Source organism: Caretta caretta, chromosome 20 (genome assembly GCF_965140235.1).
Source record: "Caretta caretta isolate rCarCar2 chromosome 20, rCarCar1.hap1, whole genome shotgun sequence".
NCBI lineage: Eukaryota > Metazoa > Chordata > Testudines > Cheloniidae > Caretta > Caretta caretta.
The window spans coordinates 1,694,039-1,714,861 of record NC_134225.1 but is presented as its reverse complement, the minus strand read 5'-3'; the positions used below and the strand labels follow the sequence as shown (position 1 = coordinate 1,714,861).

Below are 20,823 nucleotides of genomic sequence, written 5' to 3'. Positions count from 1 at the left end.
GCTATTTGCACATGGCTCTTCCGGGGGAAAGCAAGGCCTGGAGCCGTGCCTGGCCTGGGTGGTTTGAGCTCTGACCTGGGAATTGCACCAGCTATGACTGGCCATCGGAAGAGAATGAAAGTGGGATGTTCTTGCGGCAGGCCCTGTGTTGTTACCTTGCATTATATAATAACGTGCTGTTTGCATTTCTACTGGGCCTGGTGCCCCCTTATGAGGTGACATTACATATTCTAGAACATGGACCCTTATTAATGACAGATATTGTCCGGTTTTAAGTTTCTGTCTTTTTTTCCCTCCCCAACTTTGTTTTTTGAAGAGGTAAAATGCAGTTGCTCACCACATGTATTAAAAAATCAATTTTTAGGCTCCCCTACCCCCTCCCCCCAAAATAAAACCCCATGAGATCAGCTTCCAAGTCATGAGGATTGTAATAACAGCTGGGGTGGTTTGATTTGCCTTTTGGTGCTGCAGCCTTTCACGTTTACATTTCGTGCGTGACCATGCAGACTAGAAGCCGTTTTGTTAGTTACAGGCAAGGTTCTCCTCTCAATGAGGTGACCCTGCTTTAAGAAAAGCACCGAATAGTGTGAGACGATCTATAAAATCATGAGACCGGTAAGAATTTAGGCATTTTCCAGCCCCCAATTTCAATTCCTGGGGAAAGCACTTCGGGGGGGCCAGACTAGCACTGGAGACAGAGAGTGGGAGCAGAAGCAAACCCAGGTCAAAGGGCAGAGCCAAGCTTAGCTCTGGCTTGACTCTAGGCTCCTGGGTCTTTCTGATCCAGTTTAGTGCCCCTCTCTATCCATTACCACCCCAGCACCCATTAGGGCATTAGGTTCAAAGTAGTAATCCCCTTTCCAAAGCCAGTGGCTAAGAACCATTTATATTTCTTATAGAATGAGGCCAAAGCCTGAAATTTACCCCCCTCCTTCCCATTGGTGAAATGTGCCCCCAAAGGGTGTCATGAAACCAACCGAATGGGCCTGCCTCCCACCCCCCTCCAGCTTCCGAGGGGCTCATCCCAGGAGCAGACACACCAGTGAAAACCCATGCCTAGCTGACAGCTGGGGGAGGAGGGGCTGGGGGGTGTACGTCCCCCAGGGTGGGTGTAGGGAAATCCGCTCTCCAGGTACCAGCCACCTGCGGTCACCCCACGGTAAAGTGGGGAACTGAGGCACAGCTCTCCTGGGTTCGTGGCCAAACACGGGCCCCACCCCTGGTCTCTGGGACCGTCCCCCAAGTCTGCCGCTGCTCGCAGCCAGCGGGGCCCTGATCCTTGCTCCGGGCCCAGCCTCGGGCGGGGGCGGAGCTGCGAGCTCGGCCTATCGGGTACAGCTCCCGTCCCAGCCAATGAGCAGCGGCCGATTCAACCTTCTGCAGCCAATGAGCCCTTCGCATGGCCGGCGTCACCCCGCCCCCGCGCCCCGCCGGCCTGGCCCGCGGCTGCGGGCCCTTTAAGAGTGGAACGCGGCGCGCCCCGCGCGGATACAGTGTAGCCAGCGCCGGGCAGCGCCTTAAAGGGGCCGCCGCAGCCGGACGGGCCGCCGCGGACTGAGCCGGGAGGCGCCCCCCAGCCATGCGGGGCGGGGAATGGAGCCGGCGGAGCTCGACGTGCTGGGGCTGCGGGAGCAGCTGTTCCACGAGCGGGTGCGGGAGTGCCTGGTGAGTGGGGCTAGAGGACCGGGGGCCTGAGAGGGTGCGGGGCGATACCACGGGGATGGGCTCGGGAGAGGCAGGGCCAGCCCCGTGGTCCGCGTCTGCTGCTGGCGGGGCACGTGATTGGGGGGGGGCGTCAAGCCCTGGGGTGGGGGGAGCTGGGCAGAATAGGGAGGATGGAGGGTCCGAGGGGTCCCGCCTTGGTGGAGCCCTGGGGTGGCAATCATGGGGGTGCTGGCCAGGGCCCTTGAATCCCGCCAGGGGTTCAAGTCCCTGGCTCAGGTCGGTGTTGGTGGGGCTGGGAGAGGGGCTGGGAAGTGCAAGGCGAATGCAGCCTGGTCTGGGAAAGCGCCTGACTTCGAGTTGGAGCAAGAAAAACAAAACTTTTTCCTCCCTCCAGCCCCCCCCCAGCCCCCGCGGCTTTGGTGCCCTGCCGAACACAGTCTGGGTTTGTAACGTGTTTCACCCCGAACCAGCGTGTGAGGTGCCTGCAGGAGCTGCTGCTTTGGCCCTGCTGACATGCAGCCGCTTCTGGTGTGTGGCGTGGCAGGACCCCGACAGCTGCACATGCTGCCTGTTGGGATGGGACATTGAGAGTCCTTGGGTCAAACTGCTCAAGCCTCCATGTTGCCACCCTCCCACCCCACAGAAAGGGGGAGCCTTTGGGAGCCCTAGGAGCAAAGAAGCAGCCAGGTGAGGCTCGGGTCTGAGTTACTGTGGTCACTGGGACTCGCCTTGGCCCCCGCCCTGTGCCGTTACCCCCGGCTTTGGACATCTTGCTCTTCTGTGACCATTCTCTCTGCTAGACACCTCTCCCTCTCCCCATGCTCTGCTTATCTCCCTTGGAGGCATCTTGAGCTGTGGCTTCCTTTAAAGATTGCGCCCTTACTGAGTCTGCCAAGCCATTTCCCCCAGCCCAAGAAGGGCTGCCCTGTGGTGGATCAGGGGAGCCACCCGTGGCCGACACCCGTGTCAAATATCACGGTTGGCCCGTGTCAGTGGGGACCAGGCTGCACTCGGGTTCAGATCACAGTGCTGCTGCGTCACGACAATATCAGCTGAGGGCTGTGTTTGGACACCTGATGCCAGCCGTGGCTCGGTTTCCCAGCGTCAGCTAGAAAGCAGGGAGGTCTAACAAGAAACTTTTTTTGGGACATGGCTCTGCTCCCTGGGCATCTAACCCATCCCTGTGTGGCTGGATATTCCTCACCCTTGTCCAAGGGGACTCCAGCCTCTGAGCAGGGTTTCAAGTGTGGTAGCAGCGACCATGATCTGCTTCGCTGGGTCTTGTGCAGTGTAAGTGGATGTCCTGTGGGCACCGTTTCTGCACAGAGACTGGACTTCCACGGGGTATTGTCCCCGGTACCTGAAAACATCTAGGCAGGTGAATTCTCCCTCCGCAAACCATGCAGTGCCACCTGGGAGCCCTTCTCCACGGGACAGTGCAGCAGCACCAGCTTGTACAGCTGGCACCAAGGTGATAGCTTTCAGCAAGATTGTAGCCAGTTTGTTTGGGAATTTGGACGCTCCTGGCAGGATCCCCGCCTCCCTGGCCAGCTGCAGTCATGAGTAGGAACATGCCCTCTTGCCAGCAGGGCTCTGGGGTCAGGGGGAAAAAAACATGCTGGAACCCTTTGCCATCTGTGTCCTAACCAGCCCACAGAGACTCCAGCGTCAGTTTCTAGCCCCTCCTCTGCCAGCTTCGGCGGCCCCTTGACTTGGGTCCTGACGACGCTGTGACCCTAGCTGTGTTGGGGAGTGGGGAGCCTTGGTTTCAGATGGCAGCCCTCTGTTACCCCAGGGCTCAGTCTTGCAGGAATCCTGGCTCCTGGCATTTGTACCCCCCACCCCCAGCCCCACATGGTGCATTGGGTGGCTTGGAGGGGGCCTTCCCGAGTGGAGGCCCTTGGGTCAGCTGGTCTGAAACAGCCCAGTGCTTGGAGCAAGGCAAACTCTGCTCCCGAGCCAACCCCGCACTGCGAGCTGTGCCAGAGAAACCGGAGCTGAGGGCCCAGAGGCGGGCAGCTGGCACACCAGGGCCCGGCTATCCTGCTTGGCAGGCGAGGGGGAGCGGGAGGGAAGCAGCTGGGTTTGTTTTTCCTGCTGAATTGACATCAGTTAAAGGGTTCAGGGCTGAAGACTTTCCCAGCCTGTTCTGGCGGATCTGTCTGCACGTAGCCAGCGCCTGAGCCCCTCCCGTTGGACTGGGAGGTCCACATGGCTGCTGCTCCATGGGGGAGGGGCGCTATTCAGCGGGCTCCCCCCCCCCCCACCAGGTTGGTAAAATAATGTCTCTTTATTAAGACTGAAGCACCTCCAGGCGCAGGTGGGTTGGTGTCAGCGAGAGGGGACAGGGGGCACAGAACACCCAATGCTGCAGGGAGTCGAGAACCCAGGAGTCCTGGCTGCCTGTCCCCTCCTGTAACGCCTAGGCCATGCTCCCTGTCTGGGGAAGAGAACCCAGGAGTCCTGGCTTGCTTATCTCTTGCTGTAGCCACGAGGTGACGCTGGCTCCTGTCAATGGCGGGTCCCCCGAAGAGGAGCGTTGGTGGCCGGCTGTTGAAGGTCGCGCTAGTGGGAGCCGCCAGGTTCTGTGGTGGGCACAACCATTCATGGAGTCGTGGGGGCTGGTTGCTTGGGGGGGCCCAAAGGGTTGGGCAGGCCTGGCAGCTAAAGCAGGGCAGTGGCTTCAGGATCCCTGGGTTCTGGTTTCTCTGCTCTGCCACTGACTCACCGTGATGACTTGGTTGAGTCACTCGCCTGTGTGGGAAGGGGATGAGGATGCTGCTCTGCTGCCCTGGGTGGGGCGTGGGGGTGGAGAACCGGCTGGGATTGCCCACGATCCCTGGAGGAAGGAGCACTGCTCTGTTCGCCCTGGCCTGGGGCCCGTGGCAGGGAGGGAGGGGGAAGACAGAGTCCAGGACCCGCTCAACCCTTCCTGTCCCCTCCCCACCGCCCCGCCCAAGCAGAGCCCTGCCTGGCTCTGTTGCTGGGGCAGCGCAAACTCCTTCGCTTGGCGCAGCGACGGGGCGCTAACTTGACCTTCCAGTGCACACGCTGTGCCCTGCCTAAGACTTAGCAGGTCGGTGCCAGCGGAGCTAACCCTGCCGGGAACGCAGGTGCCATGCACCAAGTGTCTCTGCTTAGCCCTTTCTCCCGGGGCTGTAGGCTGGGGGACCCCCCGGATCATTCAGCAGCTTTGACCAGGGTCTGTGCTCACTGGGTGGGGGCAGAGGGGGAGCCCTTGTGGCCCCGTGTGGTCGCCGTGGTGCGCGGGAGCTGCTGAATGGCAGTCGCGCTCAGGCTCTGCCCCTCTCCAGCCCTGTCGCACATCGAGGAGTCCTACTGACCCCATCGCCCCGGGGGTGCTAAGGCATGCGGCGGGGGGGTCGGGGCAAGTCTGGATGGTGCTGAAAGCTCCGGGAGTGTTGGTGGATTTGCAAATGGCTTTTATTTCCCTGCATCCCCGCTGCTCCCGTCACAGAAACCCCGTTAATTCCTTTCCTGCCTGGCGTCCCTGGAATTCCAAGCTGGAAAAGACTTACCTGGGTCCCCCACTCCCTCTGCCAGTAGAAGAAGGGCTAGGGGCATGCAGGCCAATGCGTGTACCGGCCCTAAGGCTAGGGGCTGACGTGGCCTGCGGTGAGGGGAATGGGGCCTGGGGTGTCCGTGCCTACCGGTCCCTGAGGGGGGTATAAAGAGCCACGCAGAGCGTTAGCTCCCTGCAGGGTGCGTGGGTGTCGGGGAGGGGAGGTGCTGCTGAGAACCGAGGTCACAGCCCTTCAGCACTTGCGGCTGCATCTGGGAGCTGCAGGCTGCTGCCCTTTATTCCCCGCTGGCTGCGCTCGCTCGCTCTCTGGCATGGCGTGATGCCCCGCTGGGGTGGCAGGGGAATTGCTGCGGAGCTGGGATTGCTGCTTCCCCTCGAGCAGGGCTAGGGGCCGAGGGATCCTACCGGGGGGCTGAACTGGGGCAGAAGGGGGACCCTGGACAGCTCTCCTTTCAGGATCCATTGACCCGGAGAGGGGCTAGGCCAGGAAGCTGAGGCCCAGCAGGCCCCTTCCAGCCCTCCAGAAGGCCCCCAGCCTGAGCCCCCCGTGCTGCATCCGAACCACCCTGCTGGCTGGACCCTTGAGCCGTCCTGTGTGGGCTCAGGAGCCAGACTGTGCCCAGGGCTCTAGCAGCTCCCTGCTAGCTAAGCTCCTCTCACCGCTGCTCAGACCCGCACTAGAGAGGAGGGAGAGTTCTCTGCTCTCCTGGGATGAATTTCTCGTCCCTTCCCTGAAGCTGTTGGCACTGATGGTCTAACACTGGGTAGGTTGGCTGTCCGTGCAGCTGTCCAGTCCCTGTTTGAATTCTGCTAAATCCTGTGGCAGGGAGTTCCACAGGCTAATCAAGTATTGTGTGTTTAACAGATTTCCTTTGTATGTGTTGAACTGGCCACCCTTTAATTTCTGAACCCCTGTGTCCGAAGGATCCTGGGTAGGGCTGGGCTGCAGGACCTGCAGGGCCTTCCCCCACCTGCTCCCTGCTGGAGGTGCTGGCTGGCTCCCAGCAGCAAGAGAGGGGTCAAATCCGTCTCTGCCAGCTTCCAGCGCTGACCTACTAGAAGCACGTCAGGATCGGCGTGGCCCCGAGCTTTCAGGCGGGTGCGGTCTTCGAGGAGTTAACCCTGGGCCAGTTCTTAGCCCTAAATTTCAACCACCCAAACCTGAATGGCTGGGCGGCTGGCGGCTGCTATGAGCTCCAGGCTGGGACCCCTGATGGGTGCAGCCCCCGAGACCAGCTCGTTGGCACTGCAGCCGCTGCGGCCTCTCTGCAGGGGCGTTCCCTTGGCCCGGGGAAGCAGAACCGGCCATCCTTGGACCCGACCTGGGTTTTCTCAAGCCGCTGAGCGCTTTGCAGCGGTTGGCCTCTTCTGTAGCTGGGGTTTTATTTTGCCCTGTGGCTCTAGGAGGGGCTGCCTGCCAGCGGGGCGTGCTGCTTCTGGAGGGGCTCGGGCTGTGCCGGTGTCCAGGGAGTCTCCATGCCTGCTAGGGCACGATCCAGAGTGCAGTGGGAGTCGGCCGGCACTCTCCCGGCGAGCCCGGGCAGTCGGCCCTTCTCGAGGCAGGGCTCAGAAACAGACCTGGCGGGGAGGGACAGGCGTGAGCTGGGGGGTGGGAAGGGTAATGAATTTGAGCTGATGCAACGAAGCCGATGGGTTCAGGTCAACCTTTGTGCCCGGCCTGTCTGACACACGCTGCGAGTGATCAAAGGTCCTTGTGTTCTCAAACGTAGCCCTGCTCTGCTTGGACCTCGGAGCGCGGCTCAGGGGCGGGTGAGCCGTGTGCCCGGTGCTGCCTGCCGGCTTCCTTCCAATCACGGCAAAGGCTCTAGTGCTGGTGGCAGGCGGGACTGACCGCACCGGGCCCCGCTGCGTGTATAGCACAGGCAGGGGCTGGCCACGCTTCCCTGGACCCCTCGGAATCGCCCAAGAAGGGGCAAATTACAGAGCAGGGGCATTCCATGTGGCCAGACGTCCGCCACCAGACGTTTTCTGGCCTGCTTGGCATGGCCTGGCTTGGACCCGGCAAAGAGGAATGCCAGCAGTGAGCGTGAATGGCCAGCCTGCCAGCCCGACTGCCATGTCGCGGTTAGGCAGGCCCCGGTGACGCAAATTCGGAGCCTAAACACCTTTGTGGGCTCGGGCCAAAATGTACCCTGTTTGTTCAGAAACTGATTTCTCTGGCTTGCCCTGAAATTTTTCTGCCCCCACTATGCCCTGCTCCAATTGCCCCTGCAAAATGCAAACCCCACCAACACAATACCCTCCCTCCCTGCCTTGTCCTGTCCTGTTGCCCTCTGCAGCAAATACCCACACGGGCAGGTTACGGGCTGAGCTCACAGCCAGGCCTCGCGGGTCATTTTCGGGCGACGGACGCTGTGGAGCGGCAGGGCGGGGACGTACCTGAATAGAGCCCAGCATGGTGCAGAGTCTGACAATGAACCTGGGGGCATCCTGAGCCTCTCAGCCAAAGGAGCCCCAGAAACATGTCACGTGTGCATGTGTGGGGCTTCTGGGCCACCGTGCTGGTCGTGTCCGCAGTGCAAAGGCTTGGTGCTGGGGGCGGCTGAACGGCTCTGGGGCTGGCCGCTTCGAGGGAGATTCCCTTGTGGGTCCAGGTCCAGACTTCTGAAAAGAGCCCCAGGCTGGCAGCTCTGGATTGGAGGGTACCTTTAAACTGGAGTTGTCATCCCCCCACCCACCCCTTCTGCTCCGCTGCAGGAGCAACCTGCAAGGGCCTCCAGGCTTCAGGGCGTCCCATTTCCAGCTGGCATGGGGTCAGGCAGAAACCAGTATAGAAACCCTGCCCCCAGTGCAGCACTGGGTATTGTGTGGCGGCAGGCAGGGGGCTGCTGCCCTGAGAGACACCCAGCGTGAGCTGTTCCTGGGAGGGGCACCACAGCTCAGAGCTGGGATTCCTGCCCGGGGGGTCAGCGCTTTCCCTGCAGCGAATGGGGGCGTGGGGGTGGGTTGAGGAGGGGAGGATTGGTGCAGGGGGGAATGGGGAGCACGGCGGGTGGGATCCAGCTGCCTGGGCCACCTCTGACCCTCCCTCCCTCCCTCTCTGCAGATCTGCACGCTGCTCTTCGCCAGCCTCTATATCCTGAGCCACTTCGTCATAACCCGCTTCAAGAAACACACGGACTTCGCCACAGGTGACTGGCCTGGCTCTGGCCAGGCCCCTGGCTCTGGCTGCCCCCTCCCTGCACGGGGCTCTTGTTGAATTCCAACTCCAGGGCCCCCAGCAGCTCCCCCCCCCCGCACACTGCCCCCCCCCCCCGGGGCTGCTTGAGCCAGGGGCCAAACCTCCTGCAGCAGCTTTGCTGTGTGCTGTTTGGTGCATCCCCAGGGGAGACCCCGTCCTTGGTTTGTTTACATTGCTGCTGTGTTGCAGTTGCCATGGGCAACATCCCCCCCCCCCCCCCCCCCCGGGGATCTGGGCTCAGAGACCAGCATCTCCCAAGCGCTGCATGGTGTCGTCACCATGGCGCTCCCCTCCCCGGGGCTGTGCAGCGAGCCCAGAGCCCGATGCTGGGGGGCCTGGGCGGGGAGCAGGGGGATGGGGCTGAAACACCAGGCCCCCTAGGCAGAGCCCGTGGCAGGAGAGCCGCATGGTGGCCCCTCCACCTGACCCCGCACCGTCCTTGCCCTCCCTCAGGAGTTGTCTTACCAAAGGCCGAACCCGTCCCGTCCCTGGGACGCATCCTGTGAGCTGGGGTGGGCAGGAGCCGAGGGGGCATCTGGGCACAGAATGGGGGAGGGGGCTGCAGGCTCTGTTGAGAGCCGGGAAGGGGGACCCCTCTGCCCTCCGCCGCCCCCGCAGCTCGGAGCGGAAGCTCCGCTCCCTGGGGGGAAGCCCAGTGGCGAGGATCCTCACGCTGCAGGGTCAGCCTGGTGCTTGTGCCATGGGTGTCCTTGGCTGTGCCTTGTGCGTTGGGGTGGGTAGCGCATTCCCTGCCAACGGGGCCCCCTTGCACACGGCTCCCCTGCAGGGTCTGCGGACCCATGGATCTGGCCCGATGCACTGCGTTCCCTGGGGCGCAGACCCCCATGTGGGCAGGGACTCATGTGCTGAGGCCGGGACTTGGCTTCCACCGTGCCTGGCAGGGGGTCCCTGGGCTGCTCCCCACTGGCTTGGGAGGGGACCCACGTCTCCCCGTGCTGTGTGCACCCCAGCTCTCACCAAGGCCCTGGTGGCAGGCCTATACATCAATAAGAATTGACCCATAGGTTCTCCCCCCCCAACCCCTCCCCCCCGCCAATGCACATGTTGACCCTGGCTCCTCTGGCCACCTGCTGTCTTATCTTCCCCCCCCACTATGCTCCTTTGCCCCCATAAGCCAGCCTGGGTGGCTCAGGGCCCAAGCATCTGGCCTGAAATCCAGGGGATCCCCCCCACAGCACAATACACACACGGCCCCTGGGTTTCTGTCTCAGGTGGCCTGGTACAGCCACTCACGCTGAGGCGAGTCCGGAGTCCTGTCGTCTCCCAGCCCCATCTGCGTCTTTCCGGATGGTGCGTTTCCCAGTCGAGTGAAAGCTCCACTCTCTGTCGTGTCTGGTGAGGGTGGAAACACCTGGTGGAGATCCTGTCAGGAGAGCGCTTCCCTCTGAGCCGAATCCGGTCTCTGTGGGAGGGTGTGAAACCGAGCTCCTGGCCCGGCGGTGGAGATCCCGGGACCCTTTTCAGGAGAGTCGGGGTCTTGTGTCCGACACGCTGGCCAAATGCCACATCTGGGGAGGCAGAATGTGACTCCTGTTGCGGCCATTTCAGTGGGCTGCAGGATGGGCAGCGATGCTGTGGGCCGTTAATCAGCGGCCGTGCCCCACCCCAGAGGTGGCTGCTTTTCAGGCTGGGGGAAGCAATACCTTACCTGCTGTGCACAGAGGATGTGAGGCTTAACTGGTGTCTGTAAAGGACTTCAAACCTTTGGCTGAGAGAGGAGGGGGTATTGCAGTGGCTGGGGGTTGCCTTACAGTGCTGACAATGCCTGTGTACCCTGCTCCCCTTCCCCACTGCGCTGCCCCAATGCCCCTCCCACCCCCTGCGCTTGCTGGCTCTTTTCCATGGGAGTTGCTACCCCTGAGGAAACTCTGCCCAGAATAGCTCTCCTGATGGGAGCATTCCACCCTCAGCCAGGGACTCTGGGTGCCCTGTGGGGCTGGCCTGCCTTGGGGATTCCTGTGCTGATGTAAACCGCCAGTGTGGGGAGTGACAGTGCCCCGCTTTCATTTCGGTGCGCTGCCCCTGCTTTGGGGGTGCTTGGGGCCAGATCTGCCTGTGCAGACAAGCCCTTGGAAACGCAGAGCCAGCCCCGGAGCAGGAGCAGGGTTGCGAACTGGGGGTGCAGCTGGGGACAGAGTCGAGCGGGCTGTTGCAGCCTCGCTGCCCCACGCTCTGACTGCGTCGCTGGGCCGCTTTCACGCAGTTTTGTGCAGCATTTCTGTAGTTTTTACCGCTGCCCTGCAGTGGCCACGGTGCCGACCCCTGTGCCGTGTCAGGGCTGAAACGCCCGGCGCTGAGCCGCCTGCCGCACGGACGGGTTCCGGGGTGCGGGGAACGGCTGCCGGGGTTGGGGGGTTGGTGAGGGTCAGGGGATGGGAACTGGCTGTGAGCATTCAGCTTGGCACGGAGCCAGGCGGGGCTGGCCAGGGAACAGGGAGAGGAGACGTGTGACCTGAATACGGATGGGAGCTGCTGGCGGCTTGGTGGGAGCGAAAGCGGAGTGGAGATGGGGGAGGGGGGCTGCTGAGCCCTTTGTTAGGCGGTGCTGTCTTGTCACTTCCCCCCCTTCCCCTTTTCCCATCGCTCAGCCCCCCGCAGCCTTGGGCCGTCTCTGTTTTGACTCTGAGAAATCCAAGCCCAGGATGATTCTTGGGGGTCGGGGTGGGGGCTGCGCCCGGGCTGGACAGGCTGCCAGGCCCTGGGGGTGTCAGGCAGCCAGGTGCAGCACAGGGGAGCCTGCTTTGGGGAGACACCAGTAGGCACCCGGGCTTGTCTCAGTCACCAATGCCCCCGTCTGTGTGGCACGTGGATGGAAATCGATGAGCCCACGTTCCCGTCCCTGAGGTTACTCCTTTGATTGAACCTACTGGGGGTGCCAGTCGCTGCTTGGAGGGTCGCCTCCTTTACTAAGAAAATGTCAAATAATCCCAGTCAACCAGATTTACCGAGTGTGAGCCAGATTAGTTGGCACAAATACGGGGGGTGTGTGTGTAAATCTTCCCCGAGCCAGGGGTACAACCAGCAGTGCAGTGCTGCCAAGGTGTCTGTCTATACACACACCTGAGCCTGCTACCATGGGCACAAACTCCCCAAAATGCCTTGGTGCCCTCTGACCCTAGTACTTCAGTTCCCGGGCACAAGGCTCTTGGAAATCCGCGCTGAGTTTTTAGCAACAATTCTGTCCGTTTGTATCATTGTCACAAAGCTCAGCACAGTTCTCTGCGTGCCCCCAGAACAAAAGCTTACGCGCCGTTTTTAATGTGGTTCGGTACAGAGATGCAGGGGCCATGGGCTCGCTTTAGCATAAACCTGGATTCTCTTAAAAACACATAATATTGGCTGAATAATTCTGGACATCCGGCTGCAGGGCAGCGAGGGAGGGATCTGTCTGGGACAAGCTGCTGGCCTGGGTATTCTGGCATCACCTGGGACCCCTGCTGTGACCAGGTGCAGAGAGACCCTGCCCCCAAGCAGTGCCCATTTCCCATAGGCGAGGCAGAGGTCCCTTCTCCCCATCTCAGAGCTGAGGGCAGAGGGGCTTCGCCCTGGGCCTTGCAGGAATCTAGCAGAGCTGAGTCCCGGCCTGGCAACCCCCGGGCCATGAAACCTCCTGCCCCACCTATGCCACAAAACCTTGTTGTGGCTCTTGGCCGAAGCTTCCCCGACTCTGTCCCGTGAGGTGTAACGAGCGTGAGGGTCTCTGCTGAGCTAACGGCTTTTCTCCCCCATCTCTCTGCAGTTGAGGATGACGAGGATGCCGCTGTCGACAGAATTGCGTAAGCTCCTGGCTGTCCTTCGCCCCTTCCCGTATTGACGCATTTCCCCCCCCAGCATGCTGGGACAGGGCAGGTTTGAGGATTGCAGGTTGAGCAGGGCGATGGGGCTCAGGACTCCTGCGTTCTCTCCCCAGCTCTGGGGGGGGCAGCGGCTAACACGTCTCTCCCCGAGGCACGTGCTGGTTTGAGTCTCGCTGAACTGCTCCACGCGCTGAGACCGGGCAGAACTCGCGTCACCGGCTGCCTCGGGGCGAGGCGCGGCCGGCACTCACCCCTGGGTGCTGCCCGCTCACATTCCAGCCACGGCAGGTCCCCTCGCGCCCCGCTGGCTTTGCCCTGCGCCCTGGGGGCCGTTCGGGAGGCTGGCTGGGGAAGGGGTGGAGGAGCCAAGCTCATGCTTGCCCCCCGCCGCCCCGCAGGCTGTCGCTATGTACCTTCACGCTGGCCGTCTCGCTGGGCGCCCTGCTGCTGGTGCCCTTCTCCATCCTCGCCAACGAGGTTCTGCTGCTCTTCCCGCACAACGACTACATCCAGTGGCTGAACGGCTCGCTGATCCACGGTGAGCGCCTGCCCCGCCCCACCCTGCCCCGTCCCGCCAGCCCGGGCATGGCCCGGGGGGCTGGGCTCGGGGGGGCTCACCTGTCCGTCTCTCTCCAGGCCTCTGGAACCTGGTCTTCCTCTTCTCCAACCTCTCCCTGGTCTTCCTCATGCCCTTCGCGTATTTCTTCACCGAGGCCGAGGGCTTCGCGGGATCCAAGAAGGTACCAGCTGCCGGGTCTGTCTCCCCCGCTGCCCTTGGTGCCACCCACGCCGTGTTAAATTCTCCCCCCCCCCCGCAGGGCATCCTGGCCCGAGTCTACGAGACCTTCGTGGAGCTGCTGCTGCTGACCCTGCTGGTGCTGGGAATGGTCTGGGTGGCGTCAGCCATTGTGGACGAGGACACGGGCAGCCAGGAATCCCTCTACGGCGAGTGGCCGGGCAGCGCGAGCTCCCCACGGGGCGGGGCAGTGATGGTGGGAGGGGGGTTGCATGCTCTCAGACGGAGGGACAGGACTCCTGGGTTCTCTTCCCAACTCTGGGAAAAGGGAGTGTGGTCCAGGGGCTAGGGTCCAGACTCCTGGGTTGAATTTTTCATCTCTGCCAGTGGCTTGTTATGAGGGGGGCAAAACTCTGCCTTGCCCCATGCCTCAGTTCCCCTATCTGCACAGTGGGGTGATTGGTACCCAACCCCCCTTGCTGTGATGCTCTGGGGTGACAAGCCTTATCAGACGTGCTAGTTAATGTCCTCCCCCCCAGCCCACCCATACCCTGCTCCGGTGGGAGTGACCATCTCCTGCTGAGTGCCAAGGACTCCCATTCCCGGCCCCCTGCCCAGCCCTGGCACCGAGGGTCTTCTGGGCCCCATGGCTTACCCCAGCCTGGGTGTGTAATGTTAACCCTCTCCTCTCCACAGACCTGTGGGAATACTACCTCCCCTACCTCTACTCCTGCATCTCACTCTTTGGGGGGCTGCTGCTGCTGTGTAAGTGGATGGTTTGATTTCTTTGGGGGCTGAGGGGGGATCTGTGGGGTCCAAGCCGAGTTTCCAGCCCTCCCCTGAACAAATGCAAGGGGGCAGGCTGGCCGTATGGTTCCTGGCTTCCGTTCCTGTGTGACACAGACTGCTCGGGTGACCTGGGGGGAGTCTCTGATGAAATGGGGCTTGCGTAGTAAGACTGGGAGCTTTTTCGGGGTGGAGTCTGTCCCTTCCTCCAAACAAAGGCCCATGCAAGCCTCTGTAGCCAGACTCTGCCTCCAGCCCTGATCCGTGCGTCTCCTGCTTGGTCTGGTGGACATTTTCCAGGAGCTTCCGAGCTGGCTCTGGTCCGGAAAAGTCTGAATGCAGGGGCTGGAATTCAGGATCTTCCTCCCCCGCCCCCCCCGCCCTGGATAACCTGTTGGTGGATTTTCCTGACCAATCCCTTTTGGGTGGTGCCGGGGTCTCCCTGACGGACGGGCTGATGCCAGGCCAGGTACCCACAGGGTGGAGCATGCACTCTAGCCAGGCCTGCTCCTGGGGGGGCAGTGTGCCCCCCCCCCCCCCGGACACCCTGCCACGCCTCATGGCCACAGAACTGAGCGCCTGTGTTCATCAGAGGTGTCTCCCGCTGCTCTCGGAGCCCGATGCGGGTTCGGAAAAGAACTGCGGGAGGGGGGCTGATTTCAGGGCAGGGACCTCTCCAGCTCTGGGTGCCGAGACCATGAAGGCCCCAGGCTTGAACCCGCCCCACTGGCAGACACAGAAAGGGCCGGATCCCTTTGGTTCCTTTTGCCAATAGAAGGGGGGGCCGGTACCTGTTCTCACCCTCATAGAATCATAGAATATAAGGGTTGGAAGGGACCCCAGAAGGTCATCTAGTCCAACCCCCTGCTCGAAGCAGGACCAATTCCCAGTTAAATCACCCTCCTCCTGTGCTCTCTGCCCCCCTGCAGTGTGCACGCCTGTCGGCCTCTCCCGCATGTTCACCGTCACCGGGAAGCTGCTGGTCAAGCCCAGGGTAAGGCTCCCTGTTCCTGCCCCGCCCTCGCCCCATCTCCTGCGCCCCCGCCCCCACCGGGGGACGCTGGGTGGAGAGGTTAACCCCTTGTTTGCTGGGGTCGAGCCCACCGTGGGGGAGGGATGGGGTGTTGCTCTCCGGGCGCCGTGCTCTCCCTCTGTCGTCCCCCCTGCAGCTGCTGGAGGATCTGGACGAGCAGCTGAACTGCACAAGGTTCGAGGAAGCCGCCCTCTCCCGCAAGATCTCTGCCAGTGAGTGTGTCCCCCATGCCCCGCCCCGGGTGCTGGAGGGGCGCGATCCCGGCTCACTCCAACGGGCCCCTTCCCGGAGGGGCTCAGCCCCCCCATCCCCCAGTTCACCCCTCGGGACTCTCTCCTTCTGCAGGTCCCACCTCCTGCTGGCTGAACTTGAGCGCGGCCATGCTCCAGGAGCAGTTCCTGGCCATCCAGAGCCGGAGACTGGCGCTGGGTAAGGAGCGGGGCTGGGGAGACAGAGAGCTCGGGGCAAGCGGGGGGTGGAGTGGGACTCCTGGGTTCACTCCCCGCTTGCTGGGCGGCGAGATCAGCTGGATGCTCTGATCTGGGTGGGGGAGGGGGGCAGCGTTCATTCTCAAGGGGGCAGGTGGGGGAGGCTTGACCACTTGCTCACCCGGGGCGTGTCCTGTGCTTCCCGGCAGAGCTGCGGCGCTGTGTCTCGCCCTGGCAGCGGAATCTGGGCTACCCCCTGGCCATGCTGTGCCTCCTGGCGCTGACGGTAGGTGCTGGGGGGGGGGGGCCTGCCTGATGTCTGTGCCTCAGTTTCCCTGCTTGTTGGGGATGGGGGGGTTATTCTATGTGAAGCTCCCTGGGGAAGGACCCCCAAGGGTGCGGGGAGGAGGCCGCACTGACCTCCCTTCTGGTCCTTCCCAGGCCATCTCTGTGCTCGTCGTCTGTTTTCACACGCTGGAGCTGCTGCTGGATGATGCCGCGATGCCGCGGGGGATTCAGGTACCGCGGGGGGGGGTCTGAGCTGAGTTTAACCCTTCCCGCTCTGCCATGGGCCCATGCATGGGACAAGTTTGCTGGGTCTCAGCCCAGCTCCCAATAGACGCACCATCAGCAATGGGGAGACCCAGCTATCTAGCCCCCTACCGGGCCTCTCCAGGTCTGGGGGTTCACCCTGCACTGCATGGTCTGTGCCTGCCCCCTGGATCCATGCGGGGGGAAGTGCTCACCAGGTGACAGCGTGAAGGGGCTCTGGGACATCCTGGGACATGAGCCCAGAGCTGGCTGATCGGTTCCTGCTCCAATCTGCCCCCCACACCGACCCTCTTCTCTGCTCTCTCTCCCTGCAGGACGCACCCCTGGGGCAAGTCTCCTTCTCCATCTTTGGGTCCTTTGGCGCCGCCCTGCAGGTGGTTCTCATCTTGTATCCTTGGGATGTGCAGCCCCAGCCCCTCCGTCTGATCCCTGCAGGGGGGCTGCTCTCTCTGGGGCAGGGCCTGGGTTTGCTAGCCCAGTCCCCCCTTCCCTGCCCCTCTGGGTGCCGTGCCCCCATCCCAGTCCCTGCATCAGCTCCCTGGGCCCAACAGATTCCACCCCCCCACTCCATTATTCCTCCTTAAGCCCTGGACTCAGCTATCTGATGGTCTCCTCCGTTGTGGGCTTCTACAGCTCCCCCCTGTTCATGAGGCTGCTCCCCGTGAGGCAGGATACCCCCATGACCAAGGTAAGTGGTATCTGCCCCTCCGCCACCAGGTGCCCCCTGCCTCCGTGCAGCCAGAGCCGCTTACTACCCGCATGGAGCCACTAGGGACCACGGTGTGGTGGGCCCAGCACCAAGGCTGCACTCAGGACGCCTGGGTTCTATTCCCAGCCCTGGGGGCGGTTGCATTGCATCATCTCGCCACACGAGGGCGCCATGGCTCCGGCGCCAGGCTGGATGGGGAGAAGCCTAGCTGTGAGCTGCCCCGTCAGATGCCCCCCAGTTAGACATGGATGCTGAGCGGGAGCCCCCAGCCTGCCCCAGAGCCAGAGTCCAGCTGGGGATCTTGGTTCCCTAATTCCAGGGGTGGGGCCGCTGATCCTGGCCAGAGGGGCCCGCAGGTGTCTTGTGGCTCGCTGGGTGGCAGATACGGAGTTGTGGCGGTGTTCTGGGGGGCGGGAGGGGTCCTGTGCCCACACGTGGGGGGGGGGGGGGAGTCTGGCTCCCAGGTTCAAGGCCTGTCTCTTCCCCCTCCGCTCAGATCATTGGGAACTGTGTGTCCCTGCTGGTCCTCAGCTCCGCGCTGCCCGTCTTCTCCAGAACGCTGGGTGAGTCTCCTGCGGCCACGCTGGGCTCTGGGGAACCGCGCGCCCCTGGGGCAGAACTGAGTGGCTCCCGATACGCACACGCACCCCTGGACTGGGCCAGCAGAACTGCCCTATCCTGGAGGCCCATCCCGTTGGCCAGGGGCTGGAGCTCTGGAGCAGCCGCTTAGGGGCTGTAGGTTGGGATTGAGGGGCAGAGGCATGGCTGGAATAACAAGGGGCTGTGGGTCAGGAAGGGGGGTGTTGGGGGAGCCCAGGCCTGGGGCTGCAGGGGGAGGTACAGTGGGGTCCGGCCCCACTGAGGGGAGCGCTCAGCCTCTCTCTCTTGCAGGAATCACGCGGTTTGACCTCCTGGGCGACTTTGGCAGGTTTAACTGGCTGGGGAATTTCTACATTGTTTTCCTCTACAACATGCTCTTCGCTGCCCTCACCACACTATGCCTGGTGAAGAAGTTTACGTGGGCCGTGCGGGCCGAGCTCATCCGAGCCTTCGGTGAGTCCTGGGCCTGCCGCCTGCACCCATGGGGGGAGCTGGTCCCCGGGCCAGGGAGCCTGGTGTGTCCGTGTCACAGGCCTGCAGGGCCCTGGGGGAGGCGATTTGCCGGTGAGCCAGGCCTGTGGGTGAATGGGCCCCTGGCCCCAGCCCAGGCTGCCAGCAGGGGGATGGACATGGAGGGGAAATGTCACCATGGCCCCTAACCGGTGTCTCCCCTGGCCAGGTTTGCACAAGCTGCCCCTGCCCGTGACGCGCACCCGCCAGCCCAGCAAGCTCTGCTAGGACGAGTCTGGCCCCAGCCAACGACTGGGAAATGGGGGCTGCTGCGGCCCCTCCAGGCCGTGGGGCGGGGGGCAGCCCCCGCCCTGACTCGATGGATTTGTGTGTCTCCTGCATTCTGAGCCGAAGGGGCGGGGCCTGGCTGACTCCGCCCTCGTCTGCTTCCGCCCAATGGTCTGCTGGCGAGAAGGGGCCGGTATCCTCCTGTGGTGCGGATGCTGGGATGGGGCGGATCGAGGCCCCCCCGCCTCCCCTCCATTCGATCCCCAGCGGGGGAGACAGGAGAACTCTCTGCTGGGACTGCTGCTGAGCCGTTCCCCTCCCACCCCCCCTTCAGTCCTCCCCCCACTGCTGCAGCCTCCTGGGGGGGAAGGCAGCTCCAGGCACCCTGCAGGAAGATGTCCGGGACTATAATGGGAGCTGTTGGCCAGCAGGGGGCGCTGTGGGGGGCAGGGCACTGGCTGTGGGGGCAGCTCCCTGCAAGTCCAGTCCCAGCCTCTCCCAGCAGGGGCCGCTGCGGGGAGCGGGGGCTTTAGAAGCTGCCTCACTAGAGTTGTTGCCCCGAGCCCCCCAGGGCCCAGCCCTGCCCCGTGCAGACCCCCCGGCGCCACGGTTACATACCTCACTCAAGCACACTAGGCGGCCATGGGCCGTGCATTCGTCTGCTTCGCTGGCTGCGTTTTCTGTGTGGGCATTTTTTATTTTTATTTTTTTTTGGAACAGCTGCTGCCCTGATGTTTTATGGGTGAAAGACCCCCCCGCCCCCGCTCTGAGACCCTCCCCACTCCCCTCACCCAGTGAGCTCAGCCCCTCCCTGCTCTGTCTGCCTGCCCCCCTTAGCCCCAGGCTGCTCCTGTCTCTCTGACACTAAGTGACTTAGGACAGCCTTCAACTGAGCAGGGCTCCCAGGTGGGGCAGGGACCCAGGGAGGTGTCAGTGGGGGTGTGTGTGTGGGGGGGGGGGGGGGGTTTGTCATTCAAACACCTGGGGGTTTCTGTTTCTCACCCTGGGTTGTAGGGGGAGGAGCTCTGGCTACAGACACCCCTTAGCCAGCACCTGGTGCCTGATCCTGCCTCTGAGGGGGAGGAGTTGGGGGGGGGGGGAGAATGTATTTGTGTGTGCGGGGGGAGGCTGTAAATGTCAATCCCCCCCCCCCCCGGGGATTAGCATTGGGGTGGGGGGACAAAGCTGAAAGGGGTGTGGGCCAGGATCTCCAGTCCTTCCTGCTGTGTTCCTGCCCTGAAGCATGGGAGCCTAGGGCAAGCTTTGCTTTGTCTAATGAGTGTGTCAGGTCTCTGCGCTGTCAGCTGATAGTGACAGTGCGGATCAGCTGTCAACTGCTGTGTGTTTTTTATTTAAATAATAAAAAGTGTCTTTTAATACATGGTCGGAGGCTAGTGGCTTACGAGACACCAGCTCTGTCTGTTGAAATTCCTGATGGGAAATGTGCTTCCCAGCTCCTGGAGTGCTGTGCGGGCCCGCACACACCCGCTGCTGCACCTGGACACCCCTGTGCCTGCCCCTTGGTTTCCTGCTGCTGGAGCTGGGCACAACTTGTTCCTCCCCCAGGTGCTGGGGCATGTGCAAAACTGCATCCACCCAACTCTGGGCCTGCTTGGGCTGTTGGGGGAAGCTGGGGCTGCTGCAGCAGGAGCAGGCTCTGCTCTCCGGCGTATCCAAATGGGTGTGTGAATATACACTCAGCTTCCCTCCTCCCCCCACCCCATCCTGGAAGGTGCCACACCCTGTCTGACTCCCCCTTTGCTTTTGGGTATAATTACCCATTTTCCTGGCTGTAGCGAACGAGCCTCTTCCACCCTCCCCCCAGCCCTGGGCGAGGCAGTAGAAACAGAGTCAGCGCAAAGGTGAGGGCTGGGCTGCTGGGTGGGCTCCTGGCTTTCAGGGGCCCCTTTTCCCTGCCCCCCCCCACCCCGGTGCCCATAGAGAGAGTCCCTGCAGGGTTCTATGGGCCAGAGGGGGCCCAGGCTAGCTGAGAAGGGGGGCAGGCAATCTGTCACTGGGAGCTTCGGGGCTCTAGGTTGGGATTGAGGGGCAGCAACAGAGCTGTGGGGGAAGGGAGACCAAGGGGGGCTGTGGGTCAGGACTGCAGGGGGGAAGGGAGCCAGGGGTGCCATGGACGATGACTTGTTCACCTTTCAGCCCAGCTCCAGTCTGCTCTATAGGCCTCTTGGGTCCCTAGCCCCGTGCGCCTTTTGAACATCGGAGGGGGTCAAACCCAAGGTCCATCCTGCCCAGTGTCCTGTCTGCCGACAGTGGCCAGGGCCGGGGCTCCCGAGGGAACGAACAAAACAGGGAATCCTCAAGTGATCCACCCCCTCGCCCATTCCCAATCTCTGGCAAACAGAAGCTAGGGCCACCATCCCTGCCCAGCCTGGCTAATAGCCAATGATGGACCTGTCCTCCAGGAACTGATCTAGTTCTCTTTTGAACCCCATCATAACCTTTGCCTTCACAACACCCTATATTGGGGGGGGGGGGAGGTTGTGTGAGGGGGCAGCGATGCCTCCGGCCGCAAGCCCAGTTTCATGGGGTGTTTGTCACTCCGAGCACAGAGGAAACTGCCCTAGTGCCAAACCTTCCCACCCATCCTGCCCCGGCTCTCCGGATGGGGGGAGCGGCCGCAGGGGGCTGGGAACCAGCCTGGCCTGGCTATCACAGCTGGGAGTTTGCTGTCTCTTCCCTGCCCTGCCCAACCTCTCCTGTTTTTACAGGGGCTGATCAGGAAGCTGGGTGTATATTGCAGGAAATGTGGCCATGGCTGCCCGGCTTCCCTGGAACATGCTCTTCTCCCAGCCGCCCCGGCCTGGCACCGATCCACCCGCCAGTGGGCGCTGCTCGGTGCACCTGCCCCAGCCTGCGTCTCCCACCTGGGGGCCACGGCACTGGGGGGAGCTGGCTCAGCCTGCTCAGAGCTGGGCCCCCCCCCACCGGGCCTTGGACCTCCAACCTGCTTGGTAGGCGCCCAAGTGACCCTGGGGCCCTGCGGGGGGGAGG

The 20,823-nt window shown here is 62.6% G+C and overlaps 1 protein-coding gene across 2 annotated transcripts; it reads left to right on the top strand.

Moving 5' to 3' along the window:
* Window positions 1-1,464: 1,464 nt before the first annotated feature.
* On the top strand, window positions 1,465-19,195 carry LMBR1L (limb development membrane protein 1 like). Of its 2 annotated transcripts, XM_048831565.2 has the most exons (17): window positions 1,465-1,665; window positions 8,277-8,361; window positions 12,172-12,208; window positions 12,628-12,767; window positions 12,866-12,969; window positions 13,048-13,174; window positions 13,662-13,730; window positions 14,681-14,745; window positions 14,921-14,996; window positions 15,130-15,213; window positions 15,422-15,498; window positions 15,654-15,731; window positions 16,079-16,152; window positions 16,362-16,452; window positions 16,970-17,036; window positions 17,365-17,526; window positions 17,753-19,195. In XM_048831565.2, exons 1-17 carry the CDS (start codon window positions 1,594-1,596, stop codon window positions 17,809-17,811), a joined length of 1,467 nt encoding a protein of 488 aa, XP_048687522.1. In that variant the 5' UTR covers window positions 1,465-1,593; the 3' UTR covers window positions 17,812-19,195. The 2 variants fall into 2 exon arrangements, with proteins under 2 accessions (XP_048687522.1, XP_048687523.1); XM_048831566.2 differs by lacking the exon at window positions 8,277-8,361 and having other exon boundaries at window positions 1,500-1,665.
* Window positions 19,196-20,823: the final 1,628 nt, after the last annotated feature.

What these genes read in the sequence shown, in the direction of transcription:
- LMBR1L (XM_048831565.2), top strand. Translation starts at nt 1,594, where the DNA reads ATGGAGCCGGCGGAGCTCGACGTGCTGGGGCTGCGGGAGCAGCTGTTC. An exon ending in GCCGCTGTCGACAGAATTGC is followed by an intron (nt 12,209 to 12,627) that starts GTAAGCTCCTGG and finishes GCCGCCCCGCAG; the next exon opens with GCTGTCGCTATGTACCTTCA. An exon ending in CAGCCAGGAATCCCTCTACG is followed by an intron (nt 13,175 to 13,661) that starts GCGAGTGGCCGG and finishes TCCTCTCCACAG; the next exon opens with ACCTGTGGGAATACTACCTC.